This window comes from Myxine glutinosa, chromosome 1 (genome assembly GCF_964187855.1).
Source record: "Myxine glutinosa chromosome 1, kmMyxGlut1.1, whole genome shotgun sequence".
NCBI lineage: Eukaryota > Metazoa > Chordata > Myxini > Myxiniformes > Myxinidae > Myxine > Myxine glutinosa.
Window position 1 is genome coordinate 282,415,240 of NC_136261.1, and position 18,765 is coordinate 282,434,004.

At 43.1% G+C, this 18,765-nt stretch overlaps 1 protein-coding gene across 1 annotated transcript in view; it reads right to left on the reverse strand.

The window, feature by feature from the left end:
* Positions 1 to 7,019: 7,019 nt before the first annotated feature.
* LOC137438272 (vitellogenin-like) overlaps positions 7,020 to 18,765 on the reverse strand; it is a 46,298-nt gene continuing 34,552 nt past the window's right edge. Inside the window, exons 23-35 of the mRNA XM_068133400.2 lie at positions 17,736 to 17,957; positions 17,534 to 17,599; positions 13,844 to 13,927; positions 13,534 to 13,728; positions 13,087 to 13,229; positions 11,227 to 11,365; positions 10,891 to 11,095; positions 10,113 to 10,299; positions 9,746 to 9,843; positions 9,023 to 9,114; positions 8,687 to 8,846; positions 7,774 to 7,935; positions 7,020 to 7,487 (exon numbers count right to left, since the gene is read on the reverse strand). Of these exons, the coding sequence (XP_067989501.2) occupies positions 7,396 to 7,487; positions 7,774 to 7,935; positions 8,687 to 8,846; positions 9,023 to 9,114; positions 9,746 to 9,843; positions 10,113 to 10,299; positions 10,891 to 11,095; positions 11,227 to 11,365; positions 13,087 to 13,229; positions 13,534 to 13,728; positions 13,844 to 13,927; positions 17,534 to 17,599; positions 17,736 to 17,957 (1,845 nt within the window). The 3' untranslated portion in view covers positions 7,020 to 7,395. The remainder of the gene's footprint in view (positions 7,488 to 7,773; positions 7,936 to 8,686; positions 8,847 to 9,022; positions 9,115 to 9,745; positions 9,844 to 10,112; positions 10,300 to 10,890; positions 11,096 to 11,226; positions 11,366 to 13,086; positions 13,230 to 13,533; positions 13,729 to 13,843; positions 13,928 to 17,533; positions 17,600 to 17,735; positions 17,958 to 18,765) is intronic.

The following is an 18,765-nucleotide window of genomic DNA, read 5'->3' on the forward strand; positions in this document are numbered from 1 at the left end:
TCCTAACTTCCTCAATGCCCACGTCACTACTTCACGTGGAACCCTATCGAATGCTTTCTCCAGATCAATAAACCCAAGAAACAACTTCTTACTCTTCTTCATGTACTTCTCCTGCAACTGCCTTACAATAAAAAGCGCGTCTGTCGTACCTCTTCCTGGCATAAATCCAAACTGCATTTCGTCGATCTTCACTTTCTTCCTTCTCCTCCTCTCCAACACCCTTTCCAATACCTTCATTCCATGCTCCAATAACTTTATCGCTCGGTACGAGCCACACTCCAGAGGGTCACCTTTCCCCTTGTATAGAGGGACAAGGGACTCAGTTCCCAATCCACTGGAATGCGGCCTTCTTTCACTGTCAAATAAGCACTTAATAAATTGATAATAATTAAGTAATTAATCAATTAATTGATTCATCAAAAAACAAAAAAGTCAGTTTTTGCCAAAGCACTTGCTCACAATTGTGCCCAGATTTCAGCTTCCTAGCTCAAAGGATGGCTGAGATGTCGCCCGGACAAACAAACGTAAGAACCTTGACCATTGGCCTTGACATTTGTCTTTTATAGTCAAAAAAACATTGACAGCCTTACGTTTTGGGGAAGTAGCATGCCCAAACAAGCTAATTCTGGGTGCAAACCAAGTACCACTGCCGAGTGTTGTATTAGATGCATCGTGGCAAAGCTACAGAAATGGAACTTTCTCCAAAATCACTGAAAATTAATTACAGACTATTAAATTGATTTCAACTGACAAGATGGCCTAGAGGTAGAGCTGTCCGGCTCAGGGACCTTTGTTTTCTCTTTATCTGCACCTACTTGGTATAAATTTACAGAATTTTAATATCAACTCTCGTTGTTATGCTAAGTACCCAGACCCACCTGTCCGTTCAACCTGATGATGTCCAGCTGTCTTCTGCAAATTTGGATATCCATGAACTTCAATACTCAATATCAAAATACTCAATATCTAAATAATATTCAATAATATTCAATTAAATAATAATTATGTAATTATTTATAATAATTTAATAATTGATTTCATTTATAATAATTAATAATTAAATTAATTATTATTAAATTAATTTAATAATATTCAATTTGAATAAATGTTCAAATATCAATATCGATAAATATCAATACTCAATATCAATCATGGATATCAAACTCAATGTTATTGAGACTGACGTGCTGGTTCTTGGCCCGTTATTCATCCTTAAAAAACTTCAACCCCAGAAAATGATGCAGCCAAGCAATCACAGGGTGCACACGAACCACCACCACCACCACCACACCTGTCTTGTCCACCAAAGTATGCAACTATCAGTCCAATTAAGCCTCTTTAGGATATACTAGGGCATGCCCGTACTATATATAAGCTAGGACGTGCCCGTACGTGGGTGCCCGTTCCTTGCCAAAAAAAACAAAAAAAAAAAATTTGTGTAGGGGTGTGTGTGTGTAAACATCCTAGGGCGTGCCCGTACGTGGGTGCAAAAAAACATGCGTGCAAACAACAACAACAAAAAAAAACTTTGAAACCACGTGGCAGTAACGACCACAGAACCCCCCCCCCCCCTCTCTATTTACATGAATGGTTTGGTCCATTCGCAACGACCACAGAACCCCCCCCTCTATTTACATGCAATGGTTTGGTCCATTCGCAACGCCAAAGCGAACGGCGAACGGCTAAATCGCCATAGCTCGGTAAGTACTTGTCCGATTAATATGAAACCTTGAAAAGGCACATCCTCGGGTCCCCAGCAATATACCTGGCAAGTTTAAAGTATATCGGACCCGTGGTTGTCGAGAAACAGCGGTCACAGACAAACATACAAACACACATACACACATACACACAGAGATTAATGGAATTATAGATAGACTAGGGCATGCCCGTACTATATATAAGCTAGGACGTGCCCGTACGTGGGTGCCCGTTCCTTGCCAAAAAAAAAAAATTTGTGTAGGGGTGTGTGTGTGTAAACATCCTAGGGCGTGCCCGTACGTGGGTGCAAAAAAACATGCGTGCAAACAACAACAACAAAAAAAAACTTTGAAACCACGTGGCAGTAACGACCACAGAACCCCCCCCCCCCCTCTATTTACATGAATGGTTTGGTCCATTCGCAACGACCACAGAACCCCCCCCTCTATTTACATGCAATGGTTTGGTCCATTCGCAACGCCAAAGCGAACGGCGAACGGCTAAATCGCCATAGCTCGGTAAGTACTTGTCCGATTAATTTCAAACCTTGAAAAGGCACATCCTCGGGTCCCCAGCAATATACCTGGCAAGTTTAAAGTATATCGGACCCGTGGTTGTCGAGAAACAGCGGTCACAGACAAACATACAAACACACATACACACATACACACATACACACATACACACAGAGATTAATGGAATTATAGATAGACTAGGGCATGCCCGTACTATATATAAGCTAGGACGTGCCCGTACGTGGGTGCCCGTTCCTTGCCAAAAAAAAAAAAAAAAAAAAATTTGTGTAGGGGTGTGTGTGTGTAAACATCCTAGGGCGTGCCCGTACGTGGGTGCAAAAAAACATGCGTGCAAACAACAACAACAAAAAAAAACTTTGAAACCACGTGGCAGTAACGACCACAGAACCCCCCCCCCCCCCCTCTATTTACATGAATGGTTTGGTCCATTCGCAACGACCACAGAACCCCCCCCCCCCCCTCTATTTACATGCAATGGTTTGGTCCAAAGCGAACGGCTTGCAGTGTTTGGTAAAGAAATCGCCATAGCTCGGTAACTACTTGTCCGATTAATTTCAAACCTTGAAAAGGCACATCCTCGGGTCCCCAGCAATATACCTGGCAAGTTTCAAGTATATCGGACCGGTAGTTGTCGAGAAACAGCGGTCACAGACAAACATACACACATACAAACACACATACAAACACACATACAAACACACATACACACATACACACAGAGATTAATGGAATTATAGATAGATGAGACAATTGAATCAGAACCTATGTGCACTCTGCAGTTATCATCCTCTGATACAACTATGCTCTTCCCTCCTGGAGGGGACGCATCATCATAAGAAGTTCAATGCCACATGTTGTCACTGTCATTCATGCCAAAGGTGATCCAAACAAACGATTATGTGTATTTTAATGTTATTACCCTGCGCTCGCGAAGCGAAAAGTGAATTTAGGCATTCGGGTGCGTAATTACGTAATTGTGTCTACATTTTAAAAATTCATTTTGTCGACAACTTTTGGTCCGATTGACACGAAATGTTACCATACGAGTGCCTCCGCCTGTTGAGTTTTTTTTTTACTCATAGTTATGACGTCGTAGGTCACGTGGTACAGATGCCATCTTGCGAAAACTGTACACCTCTATATCTCCCAAACCAGTCAATGGAAAAAGTTGAAACAAGGCTCATTGTCAAGTACTCCCCATGGGGAATAAGGTATGTTGATGATAATGTCATTGCTGCCTTCATTATGACGTCATAATTCGACAAGTATAACGCTTCATCCGATCAGTATGAATTTTTTTTTCTCTGCAACTCTTGGTCTGATGGACACGACGTTTTCACCATAGATAGGAGCACCTCCTCCTGTATAATATTTTAATGATAATTATGATGTAATAGATCACGTGGTACAGGCACCTTTTTTTTTTTTTGTATACAAGATCGAGGCTCGTGAAAGAGCTAACATTAATCACACAGAAAGACAAACCGACACATAAAACATATAATAAGGGGAGCGGTAGACAAGATGGGGAGAGAGGGGGAAGGACACAAACACAACATTTGAAAGCAGGGACATTGAGAGATCTGTGGGAGGGAGAGGGCTTTGGGGGGGGCATGGGAAGGGGGTGGGGGAGGTATAAAACATATGGAAACTGCAAGGACTTCCAGGAAAGAAGTTGGAATTTCAAAAAAAGTGGATCTGGGGTGAATTCGCGGGGGTAGAAAAGGTCAAGGGTTTGGATGGGGGAAGATAAGAGATGGTGGTGAACAGCTGTTTTAAAGACCTGGAGGGAGGAGTGGGATTGAAGGGAGTGTGGGAGTTTGTTCCAGAGGCGGGAGAAAAGAGGAATGAAAGAGTGAAGGTGAGCAGAGAGCCTAGATTTCGGCAGTTTAACCATAAGAGGGTTGCCGGCAGATCTTATGCGATCTGCAGGAATATTTGGGGGACAAAGCACAGAGAGAGTGGGAGGAGCAAGGCCGGAGAGGAGTCGGTAGAAGACAGAAAGACCACCAACCTGCCTGCGGTAAGTGAGTGAAAGGCCCTCAGAGATAGCTTCATCGTGGGAGATTCCAATGATTCTGAAAGCTTTGGTTTCAACAGCGTGAAGCCGAGCTGGGTCTGAAGCAGGAGCACCGGCCCATAGGGGAGAACAGTATTCCATTGAGCTGCGGATGAAAGCCATCCACAATCTTGAGCTGTGGATGAAAGCCACCATATTGGAAAAATTGAAAAAGTTACACCTCTATATCTCGAAAACTGCTCCATTGGAAAAAATGGAAACGTGGCTCATTGTAAAGAACTCCATATGGGGAATAAGTGTTATTAACGATGAGGTCATTGGTGCCTTAATTATGACGTCATAATTTGACAGGGACAACCTTCGTTTATTGTTTTGAAAATTTATTGAGTTTGAAAATCAGTTTGAAATTTATTGAGCGTGATCTATGCAACAATTATATTAGAGAATATAAATTTATGATGTCATCGCTCATGTGGTCAGGCAGCCATATTGGATCAAATAAAAAAGATCTTCAAAAACAGAAGAGTTGGCTCGCACCATGTTGACTGTGCATAGTAAGTATTCTCTGAATAACTTCGTTTATTTTGGAATGCCATACAAATGAAAGAAAATGGATTTGCACATTTCAGCAATGTATGGAATATCGGAATGGGTTCTCCTCTTTGGCGTATCCATCTGAACCAATGACTCATGATACTCAAAACCCAGCTTCAAATCCAATATATGGGTGTGTACTAGTTCCTTTTTTACTCATACATTTGCACTTCACATTAACGTACACTAATGTCTCCAATACACTGCCTTCAGAAAGTATTCACTCCCCTTGACTTTTTTCATATTTTGTTGTGTTACAGCCTGAATTAAAATGGATTAAATTGAGATTTATTTTGTCACTGATCTACAAATAATACCCCATAATGTCAAAGTGAATTCTTTTTAAAATATATATATATTTTAAATAATTAAAAATGAAATACAGAAATATCCAATTTGCATAAGTATTCAACCCCCTGAGTCAATACTTCGTAGAAGCGCCTTTGGCAGCGATTACAGCTTCAAGTCTTTTTGGGTATGTCTGTATCAGCTTTGCACATCTGGATTTGGGGAGTTTCTCCCATTCCTCCTTGCAGATTTGCTCAAGCTCTGTCAAGTTGGATGGGGAGCGTCGGTGAACAGCAATCTTCAAATCTTTCCACAGATTCTCAATGGGATTCAAGTCTGGGCTTTGTCTGGGCAACTCAAGGACTTCCACATTCTTGTTCTGAAGCCATTCCAGTGTTGCTTTGGCTGTATCCTTGGGGTCATTGTCCTGTTGGAGTGTAAATCTTCACCACACTCTAAGGTCTTTTGCACTCTGAAGCAGGAAGAAGGTTCTCCTCAAGGATATGTCTGTATTTTGCTCCATTCATTGTTCCCTCTATCCTTGCAATTCTCCCAGTCCCTGTCACTGAAAAGCATCCCCATAGTATGATGCTGCCACCACCATGCTTCATGGTAGGGATGGTGTAAGATGGGTGATGAGCTGTGCTTGGTTTCTGCCAGACATAGCACTTTGCATTCAGGCCAAAGATCAATTTTCATCTCATCAGACCACAGAATCTTTTTCCTTATGCTCTCAGAGACTTTAAAGTTTAAATGCCTTTTCGTAAACTCCAGGCATGCTGTCATGTGCCTTTTTCTCAGGAGTGGCTTCTGTCTGGCCACTCTCCCATAAAGCCTAGATTTGTGAAGTGCAATAGAGACTGTTGTCCTTCCGGCAGGTCCTCCCATCTCAGCCAAGGAGTTCTTTAGTTCTGTTAAAGTGGTAATTGGGTTCTGGGTCACCTCCTTGACCAAAGTCCTTCTTCCTTGGTTGTTCAGTGTGGTCGGACGGCCAGCTCTAGGAAGAGTCTGGGTAGTTCCATATTCTTTCCATTTCCTAATTATGGAGCTCACTGTGTGCTCTTGGGAACTTTCAACAATCTAGAAATTGTTTCATACCCTTCCCCAGATTTATGCCTCCTCACAATTTTATCTCGGACAGTTCTATGGAGAGTTCCTTGGACTTCCTGGTGGAGTTTCTGCTCTGACATGCACTGTCAACTGTGGAACCTTTTATATAGAACGGTGTGTTTCTTTCTAAATCATGTCAATCAATTGAATTGGCCACAACTGGACTCCAATCAAGTTGTAGAGACATCTCAAGGTGTAGATGATGTGACAAAATATCTTTCATTTGCATGGTATTATTATGTGGAGATCAATTACAAAAAATCTCCAATTTAATCCATTTTAAATTCAGGCTTTAACACAACAAAATGTGAAAAAATTCAAGGGGTCTGAATACTTGCTGAAGGCACAGCATTTGTCCTGCATGTGATTTACATACAAGTTAAACGATACAAGCCTTATAGCAATGTAATAAAAATCTAATTTTTTGTCAATGATTGCAGATCCTTTCAAGTATGGATTTGTCTGATACCATACTGATAGCTCGGACAAACCCACCAGCTACATCAATTAAATGTGATGAATAAAATAAATAAATTATTTTAAACTAAGATGTGATTGGTACATTCAGTTGATTGCCCTCGTCATGTGTGTTACTTTGCCTATGAGCAGGTGAGATTTCTGTAAATATTTAAGAAACGAAGTTTAAATCCAATTGCATTCATCATGAAGCGTCACTACGTGTTATTATCAATATATGCACTAATGTTTGGTGGTATGATCAATTAATTAAGTGTTGGGTGCATGAATGCATTATATGACAACACACTATATTTGGACATATATTTTTATTTGGGGCATTTGTAACACCTGGCATGGTTCATGCAAGAACACGTCAATGAGAATAATTCCATCATAGAATTATATTTGCTGAAAAGAAGATCCGTTTGCCTGCATGTTGCATTTTCCAACGAGAGCACACCAGCACACAATGGTAGAGATACAGAGAACACACCATCAGCATTGGTTATGCCAATAGTGACTGCAACGGCGTTTGGTTATTAAGAGTAAATTCAAGATAAAAGGAATAATTTCTGTGAGCAAGGAGGCCCAATTAGGAAGGGATAGGGGGATGTATTGCGGGAAGAGTGAAATGGCAATCAGCGATTCACAGCAGAAATGTACAGCGGTTAAAAACCGCATTGTGGCTCAGGCCTTGCAGCCTTTGTGAGCTTCCACAGATGCTGACATGTCTTCTCTCTTGTTGGACATCAGATCCAAACGACCCTCTGAGCGCCAGTCTGCAACAACAAGCAAACGCCGCAATGAAGAAGAGGACAAACATCTCTTGTTGGTCTTTTCATTATAATCCTCATAAGAGGTGATCAACCTTCCAAGAATGAACTAGTCACACATGTAAGCCTCGACAGTCATTAAATGATCACATGAATGTGCTGGCACATAAATGTCAACTTCAATGCAAACTGCAATTCAATTCAGGCAATTCAGCAGAACGCTCTGCTTCCGACATTGCTGCCAGAGTCGACGTTCTCATGAGCTGTGTGGTTTTCCACGAGCGAGGCCTACCAGAAGGAACGCAGTGCATGCCAACGGTGACGTTTTGCTTGCTCGTTGGAGTGCAAGTGCTTGGGCAGCGGAGGACCGGCTCAGTGGAGTAACACTTATCTCCTGAATGAGGCCAAGCATTTGGTTTTCCCATCATTACGCTCTGCCTTTGCAGGGGACATTCTGTAAACATGGATTCAATGGGGGAGAGAGGACACAGAGCTTCAGATATTTTGGTTTTGATGTGCTATTTTAACATTACAAGCAGACATTTCAGGCGTGGTGCTTGGCAAGTTCAAAAAGCTTTCCACATTAGAGCCTGAAATCGTTTATCCAGATTTGGTCAATTTCTTGCTGGCGTCATGAACATATCAGCGACTAGAACGGTACTCGGTAGAGCGCATACCTCTGCCAGACTGAACGGTTTGTTTTGTATCCCACTGATAGGCCGGATCTGGATTTGGACCTGAACCAAAATCTAATCGGCTTGTTCTTGTCACATACCCAACCTCTCCGCCAAGTTTCGTCCAAATCCGTGCACACCTTTTAGAGATATCCTGCTATGTATCATTTTTGGCCCTATCTCCCAATGGTGAAGAATCACTTAATGCATTCTACTAGCCGCATCCGAATCCGGACCTTCACCAAAATCTAATCATTTCGTCTTTCTCACATACGCTACATCTCTGCCAAATTTCGTTTGAATCCGTCCACAACTCTTTGAGATATCTTGTTCACAGACAGACAAACAAACAGACAAACAGACAGACAGGGGTGAAAACATAACCTCCATCCACCCTCGGTGGTGGAGGTAAATATGAGCTTAATGTATTCATGACATTGATGACACTTGTGACTTTTAAGGAGCTGTCTAGAAATCTTGATTGGCCATCTCAAAAGTGTTGATATCTTGAAAACCCCCATTAGCTCTTACCACCACCACAGCCCTCCTCCATGAGGACCCAAGATTGCATGAAGCTTTCCGAATCCTTGGCTAACTTGTGCGAGGGCGTTCGGTAGGTCATATTCCTCTCACTGTCAGCACGACCGCACATTCCACAAACTTGGCCTCGCATCCACGTCGACAATTTCACCTAAAGATAAAAAAAACAATGGCCTCCAGTGAGGATCTCACATCCTTCAAGGATAATTCTTACTTGAGTGGGTCGGAAAGTGTGAAATATCACTGTTTATCATCTCGACCTCTGTGATGTCATTGAGTTAACTGGAGTGGCCATCAGAAAGTTCAAGCTCCAAAGTCAAGACGTACCGTACAGTTATTGCCATCAAAGACCAATCTTTTCACTCCGAATGGCTCCGCTTTCACCACAATAGCCCCATTCTCTTTGGTGATGTTGATACCTGAAGATAAAAAAAAAAATGAGCAAGTACAAGATCAAAAGACTTCAAGACCTCCACTTTCCATACAGTAGCTCTTTGTAAATTTTGGAAAGGGAATGGGGTGAATTATAAATGGATGGGGGAGGGAGGTGGAAGGGAGGGTCCACCTTGGGTTGCCAGGCTATAGCTTAGAGGTGTGTGCATTCGCCTCCGAGCCGTCTGGCCTGGGTTTGAATGTCGACCCAGCTATAAACTGTCATCTTGATGTTTCCCATGCAGGGCGATTCATCATTGTGTGTGCCGTCCCTCAGATGGCCGGACGTTAGACTGGGTTAGTCCCTGATTAGTTATGTCCTGATGTCCTGATGATGATGATGTCCTGATGTCCTGATAGATGATAGATAGATAGATAGATAGATAGATGATAGATGTCCTGATGTTAGTCCCTGATTCATCATTGTGTGTGCCGTCCCTCAGATGGCCGGACGTTAGACTGGGTTAGTCCAAGTTGTCTCACGATGAGTAGGTGAGTTATAATCGGAACATTGAACAAATTACCATGCACTTTCAGTCGAGCATCCTTTGTCAGATTAGCAACCCCAAACACATATGTCATTATTAAAACTAGGAGATGCAAACACTGTCCTCATACCTTTAACTGAGTGTGGATTATCTACGCGTCTGTAATCCACGCGTCTGTTGTTCACTTTCGGTGTGAGTTTTCCATGAACAGATTCAATTTCCACTTTCCTGAGCGAAAAGCAACAAGAGAAATGGATAGTTGGACAGGTCATGAGCAGGAGTTTACAATTGCATGGATGTGGCAAATTGATTCACAAAGTCAAGGTTGTCTCAATTCCATTGCAAACCAATTTCTCCTTTTTGTGGAAGCATAACTCGATCTTATGAGAGCTCCTTGTGTACAACAGTAGATGCAATAGGGAAAGATTTGTGTGTTGTGGTGAATCGAGACATTAAAGGAGGCAATGCAAGGTGAATGAATGCACGGTTATACATACGTGTCTCCAAGATGCATTTCCAAACTTAGATTATGAGGTTGTCCAGACATTGGCTTCAGCATAATGACGAACGACATTTTAGGGACGCAATGCTGGGCCAGCACGTGTCGACAGTTTTTGGAGGCGTTGAAAGGAACTTTCACACCATCAAACGTGTGCACGGTGTTATTCCACAGGTGGCATTCAGCTATTCGACATGGGCGAGAAAGGTACATGTGAGGAGTGCATGAATGCAGGAGCAGTCTGTATGCAAAAAAAATTTTGGTGAGAGCTGATTTAAGAAGAAGAAGCAGTTTTAAAGGGTGTTGGACTGAACACCCTACACCTAATCTTGGTCGATTTATCAATAGAACGAACAAGAACCACCTTTAGAGGCCATTTTCCCCCACAGTGGTCCCTTTTTCAAGCAATGTTTTATGGCCGGATGCCCTTCCTGCCGCTAACACTGTTAGTCGCCTCTTGCAGCACACAGGGAATTACCAGTGAACTGGTACTCAATTTGCCGACCTCGGAAGGATGACACGGGCTGAGTCAACCCCCCTGGCGTTAATTCAACGATCGACCGGGATTGCGAACCCAGGATCCTAGGATCCCAAGCTGGCACCCTGACCGCTAAGCCAACACCAGGCTGTTTGACTTATCAATAGAAAGGTATAAAAAGCAACAAATAGAGTGAAAAAAGTCTGCAAATTTGTCTCAATCCCATTGCAAACGAATTGCTTAATTAACCCCGCTTTTCACTTTGCGTGCGCGGTGTAAAAATGAATTCAGGACATACCAGGCACGGGGTCTTGCATGAACGAAATTGTACTGTTCAACAAAGCCTCGCTTGTTGAGCTAATACCCCAACAATCGAAGGGTCCTGGTCTTGCTCGTCCGGTCCCCAATGCGCGTCCGGCTATTCCGGTTTCCTCTCCAAAGGCAATTTCATTCTGGAGGCTGAGGGCTGCTGGAAGTATCATGCCTTGCTTGAACAGGGTTACCTTGTTGGAAGAGATAAAAACGCACATTCAGGAATTGTTCTCTGAGCACAGAAAACACAAGACTCACACCTGCAAATCCAGGTATGGAAAGAGAATACCGCTACCGCAATGTGTTTACATAATATGGTCACCTCAGGGAGCTTGACGATGACATCGACAATTCGAGGGGACAATGCCGCAGCTGTGATGCTAATTTTCCTGGGCGGGTTGCTTTTCTCTATCTCTGTCATGCCGAGGTTGTAAGCAGAGATGACGGAACAGTCATATGCCCTGTGGAATCACAAACGATAACTCGTGAATCTTCTTTTTTTTAAGGGCTAAGGCTCATAATAGAGCTGACATACGCACACACACACACACTAGGACATACTGACGAGACAAACACTTAACACAGCCACTGAGCTTGGAGGAAGTGCCATCACTACCGTCACTTCCGGGGATACTCTAGGTACCAGCATAATCAGCGGGGCATTTCCTCAAGAGGAATTTCCTCCCCCCCCCCATGGATGCCAACCAATGGGAATTGTCCATGCTCTATCTTTTCAAACAAGGAAGCAGCACGTACCATTTTAAAGTCTTTGGTATGACTTGAACCGGTCCAAACTGGATGGGTGTTTTTTAGGAGACACCTTAAAGCTCTTCCAAGCGATGGCATCTCCCACTTGGGCCTGCTCTCACACTTTTTACCCCTCTCCATCCCCTCCAGGATGCATGTGTTATTTGAATAACTGCCCTCTGGATATAAATCTTTTAAAATTAAAGCTGACTGCTCGCTTCCACTCTTTTGCTCCTATTTTCTTCCTGAAGCAACTTCCTGAAGCAGTCCAATCCCACACTTCCTTCAAGGGCTTCAAGGTGGCAGTACACTGCCATCTAATGTCATCTTCCATTCCTACCCAAGACCATTCCTCATTAACCCTCCCCCAACCCCTACACATCTTTCGCCTGGGAGTTTCCCCATCACTTGTTTCCCATTCATTCATCCATAGTGTAGCAGCATAGCAAACCTGTTGTGCATTTTGTGATACAAGCACCAAATTTGGTACACTAGTAGACTATCATATTATGAAAAGATCTGGATATTGGGCCATCTCAGATTCAGAGATTTGATTTTTGCAAGATTTCGATTCGATTGGGATCGAAGAGAACACCTTCTTCGTCTTCTGTACAGTGAAGTTGCCAGCCCTGAATTCTCTGGCTACATCTGGGTGCTTCATTGGGAGTGCAACCGTGTCCCTCAGGTGAACAGGGACCCACCTGGCATAGTGTGTGTGGTCTAAGGCATGGAACCATGGGACCAGTTCCGTCAGGGCATCAAGGTACGTCGTGAATGAAGCCTGCCGCAGAGAACGCACGTAGACCAGTACCAACATCTCTAGTTCCAGCACAGTTGCCCAGTACTGAAAGTTGGGAATGTCTTCTCCTCTCTGGTGACACCAGTCTTCGAACTCAGGCAGGTCTTCTGCATCATCAGCATATGTCATACAGTGGCGTTCATACGCACGGTGTTGCAGGATGTGCAGTGCCGCTGCAGTGATTTGATGAGCTCTTCTTGTGCGGGTGACGTGGGCAGCTCGTAGGAAGGAGTCGGCCGTCCCTGGCGTTGCAATCTCAGCTTGCAAAATCTGCAAATCTTGCAAAAATCAAATCTCTGAATCTGAGATGGCCCAATATCCAGATCTTTTCATAATATGATAGTCTACTAGTGTGCCAAATTTGGTGCTTGTATCACAAAATGCACAATTCTTTTGAATATTTGGGCTAAGCCGCCCCACTACCATCCAACTTCTTGTTCCGAGTCCACCTCATTTCTCTCAGTATGATAATACATCATCGTTTTTAAGTCGGAAGTTTCGTTTTTCGTTTTTTTTCGTTTTTAAGTCGGAGAAATAAGGAGAAGCGACAGGTGTGTTTTGTATAACGAGGGGTCGGAGGGGATGGGGAAGGTAAAGAGGAAACTGAACAGCAAGAAAGAATGCACAGTTGCATACATTCTGGAGACGATCTTCACCCAGGTTGGAACCCGAGCCCATTTGACATCGAGGCGGGCGGCGGAGTGATGGGCAATTTTCCCACTGGCCAGTCTAGCTTCTACAGCATACTGTGAGCATTCCTTTCCCCATGTCACGATAGCCTGCACAGTTAAACAGAGTTAGGAAAAAAAAATGAGGAAGTATTGTCAATAATGCGCGTTGCAATAATTGTGAAATTAAGAACCTCTAGGTTTCAGTTCTTCAGGCGTAAAGTCCTATTTTACTCACTAGAATACATATTGCACATTTCCTTTGAATAACCTACTTGTAGTGAGTGTGTAAAGGCATATGTAACATGTTAGCATGAGTTTTCTTTCAATTTATGCATCAAATTAGGAATTCCATTCCAGATATGTTTGAAGAATTAAAATCAAATAAGCAGAGCATAACCATGGACCCCTTTACCTTAGCACGAGAACAAGAGCTTTCCATCTCGCTGCAGAGCTTCCAGCTGTCCCTGTTGCCAATAGATGCAACTATGGTGTGGACCTTGTAACGGTCTTTACGTGGGCTATAGGAGTAGAACACTCCAGTCTGCAGGCCACCGGTCTGCCCGTTCTCATATACGGCACGCATTATTACGACAGCGCTGGGGCTTTCCTGGTTCACAGACAGATGCCACGTTCTCACGTCATCTATATGACCACACGTGCATGGTGGACACAATAATGCATGAAATGCTGTATGTTGGAAAGCTTGAGGGGAAGTGACAAACCTTATCACTGGACGGTACATTTATGGAAATGCTATTGGATTCACTGGAAGAGGAAGAGCTGCTGGAACTTTGAGAATGTTCTTCCTGCAATGGATAGGACAATATAAGCAGCAGAGCTGAATCAACAAGCAGTGTAACTAAGGTCAAAGATAAAAAAATTAATATAAATGATCAATCGAACATATGAAAATTGTATCGTCAATGCTGGAGCATGGATATGCCACCGATGCATTGCCCCATGACCAGGGGGCACATTGAGTGGTTTGACATTGCCAATCCAGTGGGATCAGGATTTGAACCTCCAATCATCAGATTATAACACAGAACCTCAGCAAGATGAGCCGTCACAAAACCCCAAAATAAACTATTTTATCTTCCCACTTCCAGAAGGCATTGACTGGACATCCTTTCTTTCTTCTCACATACTTCCTCGTGACTTGTTTCCTCTAGATACAGTATTTCTGATATATACTTTTCTTTGCAGGATGGAAGAATTACCCAGTTTGTTATGCGCTGTGTTAATGTCTAACTAAACCACCAACATTAATTGATTCTCAAAGCCCACAATGATCGAACTTCTGTATGGCACACCTGCAGAGTCACAATATCAATGTATAAAACGTTATTCAGAGGTGGTATTTGGCCATCTGTTCGGCCATGTGGGTATTAATGACCTCATGTACCTTTCAAAAAAGAGTAGGACTTTGGAAGCTGGTACTCTGACCAAATTCTCTCTATGTTTTGAGACTCTGTCCGAACAATTCCCTCAACAATCTTTTCTTCCACAGAATGATACTTATAACATAATGGGTTTTAGGCTCTTTCTGAACATGGTATTCTCTGAGATGCATTGCTTTGCTTTCCTAACAACATCCACTAAACCTTATGTTGAACTCATGGGGTTGGCATTGGTGGTGGAGGCCCAGCCTCAAGGTGCTCCTGATAAGTAGTGAACGTTTCCATAGCTACGAAATGATCTTGCACAAATCAACACCCTATATCATGGTACAGAAGTTTCCACATTGTGCAATCATGAGCATCAAGTGCTCACCATAGTGAAAGCAATGCAATTTTCATTTATTTACAGTAGCGAGGCTCATGGAAGAGCAGGGTAGAACTGACAGTGGGACAAACATCAAGGGGAGTGAACGAACAGGAAAAGAGGAAAAGGAAGGGAAGAAACACTGAAACTAGCAAGTAAAATAATTGAGTTAGGAAAGGGTAATGGGAGTAATAAAGATCACATGTCATAATTGGGGATGACAAGATGCCGGTGCACTGCTTCCTTGAAGCCATGGAGGGAAGAATGAGACAATAGCATCTCAAAGGTGGTTCCACAGACGGGAGAAGCGACAATAAATTTTAAAAAAGTTTTTGTGTGCATGCAGTAAGCCTGTATACCAGAAGTTAAATCAGGAGGAAGTTACAGGAAGAACCTGTGCAGTGGATAGGTAGGATCAGAGGACAGAGAGAGCAGGAGCAATATCAGAGAATGGACGGTAGAAACCAGAGACCACCAACCTGCCTGTAATGTGAGGCCAACAGAACTGTGCTTTGGCCTCAAGATGAAGATTCAAGGAATGCTGGGAGCTTTATATTCCACAGAATTCAGGAGAGACAGATATGATGCTGGGACACCAGCCCATAGCGCAGAGCAGTACTCCATTGAAACTGAAACTGAAAAAGGCCTTGTTGACTGTGAGTATCTCTGATTTCCCAAGGAATTTTCTATGGCTCTGATTTCTCAATTGGATCACCATGTCAGTTGGCTGGCTGTTGGTACCTCTCTCACCAGCCATGACACTCCAGCAAAGGACTTCTGTGACTCCATGGGACTGACTCAATCTGTAACTTTCCCACCAGGATTTCTCCCAATGGCAAATCCTCCCTTCTGAATTTGGTTATGACCAACTTCCCCACCAATGTCTCATGCTCTTCCTCTGCTCCAATCGGTTAATATTATCATGTACAAGGGGAAGGTCAACATCTCTCTCGCCATTTTCAGAGAACAGCTTCAGTGCCGGCGAGTCTAGCAGATCACTCAGACAGATTGGCAGGGACTGCAAGCAGCCATCACACTTCAAGACTGGTCTCCTATATCTACCGCCCCTGATATTAATACTGCCTGGGAATTCTTCCGCAATGCTATTCCCTATGCACAGATTAATCCTTTTTGTTTTCAGTTATCATACCCATTCGCCTGCCCATGGAATCCTATGGCAAGGCAGTTGCATTGAAACAATTTTCATTCTCCTCCTGGAAGGTAAATCTGACAGAAGGCAATCTCAGTGCATTCTAAAAAGTCCGCAACAAGTATGTGCGCACTCTCAGGAGAACCAGGAAGCAACATCTTTCAAACCTCAAAATTGAACTTTCAAACTTGTCTCCCTCTTCTAAACCCTGGGGCACCTTGTTAAATCTGTCTCTGGAGTATGCTCCCCCTCCATCTCTTCCCTCTCTTCAGATGGCACGACGGCCAACTCCGCTCGTGAAAAGGCCGAATGCCTCTGGAAAATCCTCTTTATCTCTTTGGTGATGACTCCACCCTGTGTTGTGACATCTGTCATTCTTCAGATAGACAGGCAGCAGCCTCTTTACTCTCTTCAGACCTTGCTAAATTTAAAACCTGGACAAACACTTGGAATATGTCTTTCAATCCTGAGAAATCTCTCTCTCTCTCTCTCTCTCTCTCTCTCTCTCTCTCTCTCTCTCTCTCTCTCTCTCTCTCTCTATCTCTCTCTCTCTCTCTCTCTCTCTCTCTCTCTCTGTCTCTCAATTTCACTCTCTCTGTCTCTGTCTCTCTCGCTCTCGCGCTCTCTCTCTCTCTCTCTCTCTCTCTCTCTCTCTCTCTCTCTCTCTCTCTCTCTCTCTCTCTCTATTTCTCTCCTCAATTTCCAGTTTTTCCTTCCTACGTGCTTGTATTCATCTTATCCACGCCCTGAATTCTCACCTACCCCTCATCCTTAACCACACCCATTGTTGTCTGTCTCCATCTATTTTGTCCCTTGGCCCTGCTATTGGCATTTCCCTCTTTCCGCTGTTCCTTTTGTTCTGTTACGTCCTCATTCGTTCTGTGATCCAGCTCTTCTAAGAGCCTTAAATCTGCATACAAAAAATAAAAAGATTTGGATCAACGGAGGATGCCCAGTCTGTGGCTGGCTTTGAAGGCCAGTGTTGCTATGTGGTGGGCCCAGGAAAGTTCATGCCTGATGGTGAGGCCTACAAACTCAACAGGCTGAACCTCTCCCAGTGGCTGACCATGGAAATAGATTATTGGATTATTTGATGATCCTTCTGGGGTGACAAGGTGCGACTGTGAGAATTTCCAGGAGATACTTTATGTTTATTTTCCAAGAGAGACAATAAGGCTTTACCTAATGGACCACGTTACCCAAATGTTTCACATTGGGGACTTTTCTTTGCAAATACATTTATTATTCTCATTTGATTTTATGAGATTCTCATCACATTTCAATCGGATGTCATGAGAAATCATACAAGTGCTGAGAAGAAGAAATAGCAGAAAAGCAGTGATAATCAAGGCAAAGTAAGCCCCCCTCACTCACCCATTTGTCACAAAGCAAATACCTTTAACCGATCAATCATTCCAGTTGAATCATGCACAGTCTAAATGGCAATCAAAGCCTTGCAGTTAGAGATGGGGAATGGAGGTGAACTGAGTTTACTTACTGCGGAGAGCTTGAATAGATTCAGGACATTTTGCTCTTCGCTGCTGCTCCCTGTACTTCCAGAAAACTGTTTGCAAACACATCATTTAATTATTAGATGACAGTGCGCGATGACAATTCCATTGCATAGTTAAATGAGGCAAAACAAATATATGATGACATTGGTGTGATTGACTTAGATGCCAAGAAAACGAAACACAAACCATTCTATGGGGCGATGCCTTGCCGTGGGGCCGTGAGCGAGCATGTTTCCTTTGCTCACGACTGCTCATGCTTGCACTGACGCTGATGCTCAATCCATCACTACTCGAAGAAGATGATGATGCTCTTCTTTTCCCGGCCGTTCTATTAAAACCTCGAGAGCTGGAGCCAGAAGTGAACTCAGAGCTAGACTTGGATGATGACATAGACGGGGCGTATTCATTCTGTCAGGGCATACATACAACAATAGCAAGAATGCTGTAAGAATGCATCCCACAAAAGCAGTTAAAAATGTGTATCTGTGGAAGTAAGCCCAAATTTTCTTGAAAATTCAAGTTGCCTAAGGTAGCTACAAACATTGCTGGTTTGACATTGCTATACTATTACCAAGTTTACTTAACGCAGTAGAATAATGCATGATTATGTTAACGTCTTCTCATCTGAAATTATATAATCAAATATTATCAGTCGTGTTTTCATTCTAAAACTGATTTTTATTTCATTCAAAAACTTTTCCTGGAAATAAAAATATACGACTAAATGCAATTGTATTCTAGAATAATCCATATTGGTAATGCAACAGTCGGTCATCACGCTCTGCGAACAAAGCATCAAAGCTGTGGAAGCAATATCTTGGCAAGGGTTATGCTGGGGGGTTTGCCATTGCCTTGACAGCAGTCAGTTAGGACAGTAAATTGCAATTTGTTTCAAGCTGCTGGCAATAATCTCACTTACTCTTCACGAAAGACATTGTTGGATATTTAACGTGTCCACCAACTAACGCTACGCTAGCAGACAGGACACCCGGCTTGGGGACCATCCGAGGCACTCTGTGATGCCACACTCTGCATGCAAAGCACCGATCCTACAGTTTATAGTCGGGTCAGAAATTGCAATGCAACAACAAAAAGGGACCACCAATGTGAAACGCCATCTTGGAATTCACTCATGTTTCAGTAATGGCGATATGGCCTTCATCAGGACTGTACAAGTTACGTCTGCCATATTTGAATACACAAAGCAGGAGGGTCT